This window comes from Cyprinodon variegatus, unplaced genomic scaffold, assembly GCF_000732505.1.
Source record: "Cyprinodon variegatus isolate N-32 unplaced genomic scaffold, C_variegatus-1.0 Scaffold279, whole genome shotgun sequence".
NCBI classification, from domain to species: domain Eukaryota; kingdom Metazoa; phylum Chordata; class Actinopteri; order Cyprinodontiformes; family Cyprinodontidae; genus Cyprinodon; species Cyprinodon variegatus.
In genome coordinates, this window is record NW_015150732.1 from 598,485 (window position 1) to 602,948 (window position 4,464).

The 4,464-nt window shown below is 37.0% G+C and overlaps 1 protein-coding gene across 10 annotated transcripts in view; it reads right to left on the reverse strand.

The window, feature by feature from the left end:
- The window catches only part of nrxn3 (neurexin 3), a 380,526-nt gene that overhangs the window by 258,642 nt on the left and 117,420 nt on the right, over nt 1–4,464 (reverse strand). For all 10 annotated transcript variants that reach the window (XR_001481465.1, XR_001481464.1, XM_015383267.1 and 7 more), the window contains one exon: nt 3,277–3,660. Coding sequence is in view for 8 of the 10 variants with exons in the window: in XM_015383267.1 (XP_015238753.1) it covers nt 3,277–3,660 (384 nt within the window). In the remaining 2 variants the exon portion in view is untranslated. The remainder of the gene's footprint in view (nt 1–3,276; nt 3,661–4,464) is intronic.

The window sequence follows — 4,464 nt, forward strand, 5'->3', positions numbered from 1 at the left end:
AAATGTCACTCTCTCTGTGAACATTAAGCTGAGATACCCTGCAATTTTATGTGTCGTCACAAAGGATGACTAGGTCAGTCCTTTATGTATTTGAAATGCAGTGTTCCTACATGTAGATATTCTCTACTGACTCTGCTTATGATAAATTATCATCTCCCCACCTAATGTCCCTTCTTGCTTCAACAGCCTGCTCTCAAGGCACTCATTACTTGGCATACAAGCTAGATTCTTTACATGCCTCAGGCTCTTCTGAGAGTGCTCCAGGACCTCTGGTGAACCCAGCAGATCTCAGTAAAATCGTGAAAAAAGCCAGGAAGATTCTGGACAATACCCTGATAACACACTCTCCCACAGCCTGGAGAGTCCCCATCTCTACAGCTTCATGAAAACTTTATGCTGCTGATCTCTTCAGACTAAAACAAGAAGAGCCCATTTGACCAACAGGAAATCTAATATCTCTGCACAAGCATCACAAGCGACACAAAAAAAATATGAAGGAAAAGTGAAATCCAGATAGTTTTTTAGCATAGCTGTCATAAATAATATGAAGTATCCTGACTCATTTTTTTCTGCTTATTTTTCCTAAAACAGGAAATTATTCACTAGAAAAGCCATTGTTAGAAGACTGCAGCTCCACCTTTGTCAATTTTACACTAGACTTGAGGTAGGAGGAAATATAGTTTTAACTTTTTTTAATTTTAGCTTTACTTTATATATTTGACAAAATGTGTTTTAGACTTAGTTTTATACACACACTGTAGAACTGAACCAATATATCAATTGCTAACTGAATTGGTTTATTCTCTAATTATTTCCAAACTGTGAATTAAAAACATGTTTTCTGTGGGAATTTCTCTTGCAAAACTATGTATTTGCTATTCAAATATAACAGTAAACAATGCAGAAAAAAGAAAACAAAACAATCTAATATGAAATTATATACTTTATATAAAAATCATTAATATCTGTTGGATCTTAACTGTTGTAATTCATTTTGGGGAAAATAAAAGAAGACTTTTAACTGCCTTTCTTTTACATTTGGATTCAATTAGAACAGCTGTATTTTAAAGTTGTGGATTTGCCTGTCTCCATGCTCTGAGGACTGGTTTCTGAATCCCTGCTGCTCAGATTCCGCTCTGGTGTTCCCCTCGGTACTACCGAGTTGGACAACTCCGAACACTGAAGTTCCAAACCTTGTCTGCGGCCCCTGTTCTGAACTGATATTATTTTTGTGTAGTCTAATAAGCATCTTAAACTGCGTCTGTTTTCCACCATCTGCATGTGGGCCAAACACCTTAAAACCATGACAGCATGGCGATTCTTTAAAGCCCTTTGTCTATTTATTTTTTTAACTTTATTGATCTCACTTTAGAGAAATTTACCTCTGGATTTAATGCATCCCCTTGGGGATGCGCACTTGTGGGGGCCCGGGGAGCTGTGTGGGGTTAAGGGTCTTTTTTTCTTGGGGACCCAGAATGGCAGTCTATGGGGCGAGAGGTAGGGTACACCCTGAAAAAGTCTCCAGTCTGTCACAGCAATTATTAAGTCAAAAACAAAAAAAAAAACAGTAAAAAACAGCTGTTTGTAATGTCACTGGGGGGAATGTTAATTATCGCCAACAGTCTTTGGGCAAAAGGTGGGAAAGAGCTGCCATTTTAATCCTGGAGAGGTTGCTAACCCATTACAAAGATAAACAGGACAAACTATATTGTGAACACATCAACAAATAAGGGCAATTTAGAGACACAAATCCACCTAACATTAGTATTTTTAGACTGTTTGAGGAAGTCAGAGTACCTGACAATAACCAATTCATGTACAACAAGAACACCAAATGTTATGCAAAAAGACCCGAGGCAGGAATTTAAACTGAAGACCTTCTTGCTGCAAAGCGCTCGTCCAACTAACTGAAAAATGATGCACGTATTTTGACACGTATATTTGTGCTCTACAAATCTAAATGAAAAAAAGTTAAACCAAACAGTTAATTTGTTTCTCTTATTGCTTGATTAGTAAGTTCTGGGAAGCAAAATTAAATTTCTAAACTTATTCACACCATGTATGCAGTACCTTGCGCAGCAGAAAACAATGAATTGAAGTGATTTGACCTCAGAAGATAACTTTTTCTTTTAAAAACAAAAAGTCATTATGAGAGTTTTCTTGTGGTGTCACTACTTTTTCTTGAGACATAGCAAGGGCAGAACTTTTACCTCATTTGGCATTTAAGAACTGGATTTTTTTCAGGAATTAGCGATGCATCTGATCTACAAAGGTATCTGTAAAAAAATAGCCAATGAGAATATATTTCCATTTTATACATGGAGCACATTTTTTCTAAAAAAAAAAAAAAATACAATTTAAAAGAGACTCTTATAGGAAAAGGTCAGACCTTTTTAATTGAAGCTTTTTTTAAAAGAGCTTAGGAGCAGTCACATCTTATCAGCAGTAGGTAACTCTCTTTGTGCCTCGATTTTAAAGAAACAGAAGAGACAAGCCGGTCTGAACTGGTCACAGACAAAGGATTATTTCTGCTATCTGAAAATAGTATCAATATTAATAATTTTGTTGCACCTGTTGCAATAGGTAATTTTAAACTTTGGCCATATTAGCATTAGATGGATATTTAATTATAAAAAAAAAATGAGGAAGTGAATGGCCCATAACAAATCTTCTTATGTAAAATACAAACAGCAAAACTGAATCTGCTGGCAGCATCCAGCCTGATAAAGACCTGTACAGCAGCAAATCTGCAAACACCCATTTTTCTCACCCTGAGGGGCAGGAAAACATGACCTGATTCATTTTTAGCAACTACTGTTTCTGATTTCTTCCAGCTTGCTCTTTTTGAATTTCTTTTCATGAAGTATTCAACACCTATTTCATTTTTTCTTTACAAAGCATGTTATTTTAATTGCGCTAATTGCCAACATGAGGTGCTTTTTTTGTTGAGAATAATAATAAAAAAGAAAAAACCTTCTCTCTTACGAGCTCAGTGTGGCATTACCTATGATCTTTATACAAGTGATAAGTCACCTAGAAATTTTAAAATATCATATTTTAAATGCTGTGTGTGATGGTTTGGCTACCATCAGTAGCTAAAAGATTTACAAAAGCCAGAAGTGGAAAAAGAAATAACCATAAATCCTGATTCAAGTCCAACAAAAACACCAAACCGCTTCAAACGTGTTTTTATCATCCTTCAAATGTTTTGCCTCTATAAATCTCTATAAAAAACAACAACACTGAGATTAAAAAGAAGACTTGAGGAAAACTGACCTCTCTCACAGGTACTGTCCCAGAAGCCTGTTCCAGTGCAGTCACAGATGAACCGGTTCCATCCCTCCTTACACACCCCACTGTTCTTGCAGGGGCTGCTGTCGCACTGCTTCCCTGTCATCTTGCTGCACGATGACTTGATGCCCGTTGCGTTCTGTGACTGAGCTATCTGCCGGATGTCCTTGCTCCGTCCATCAATGAACAGGTCCCGGATGCAGCCTACATAACCATAGTCCAGCATAGCGGTCCAGAGCTCTGTTGGAAGCACCAAACCCACCCGGCTGTCGGGCAGACCTCCCAAATAAAGATCCCCTTCCAAGTCCAAGATCTCGTTTTCACCACTGGCTGTAAAAGGAGACCTGCGGCTGTTTACAGAGATGATGCCTGAGAGGGAAAGAGAATTAATTATTAGGTTCAGGAATGGAACATTTACCCACTTTTGATGGATTTCTTCTTAAATCAAGTGTTGCCTGCCATAGTAATCTGCTTCCTAAACCAACAGCTGTTGCTACGATGCCTCTGGTGATTTCACATAAGCCAGAGTTAATTTAAACATGTCCAGTTGTGTCTGTTTCCTTTCCTTTAATTGCATCTGACTAATTAAATTCCTCCTTCAAAAGATATTTAGTTGTATCTGTGCGACTGGAGAAAAATTTTTGAAAATGTGTGAGACGGCACAGATTTTAGAAGAATTCAGACATTCAGTAATTGAATTTGTGAGAGTCAGATTCAATTTAACAAGCCAAGTAGGTCTGGCCTTAAGGTAACTAACTTATAGATGGAAAGATATTTGTCCCTTGATCTTTTCATAGGTGTGCTAAATTAGCGATTTAACAGCAAGTTTTATGGACCCAGAGAATCCAATGCAGGCCCTGACCATCACACTAACCACACCAAGTCTGACTGATGATATGTTTATTTTTTCCCTCTTGAATTCTTTTTAAAAAGAAGTATAATGTGTGATTTTTATTTTTTTTTTTACCCCACTTCATTTCGTCATACAGATCATATCTAAGTGACTTTTTGGTTCAACTTTTTGGAATTAAATTTAATTGGGTTCTGGGTAGTAAAATCCCAGCTTTAACAGTAGATAATCAGCTTTTATAAAATATGGGTATTCAGAGTGTATGATTTAACAATTGGTGCACTTATTCATTGACTTGAGGCCAGCTTAGATATATATATACA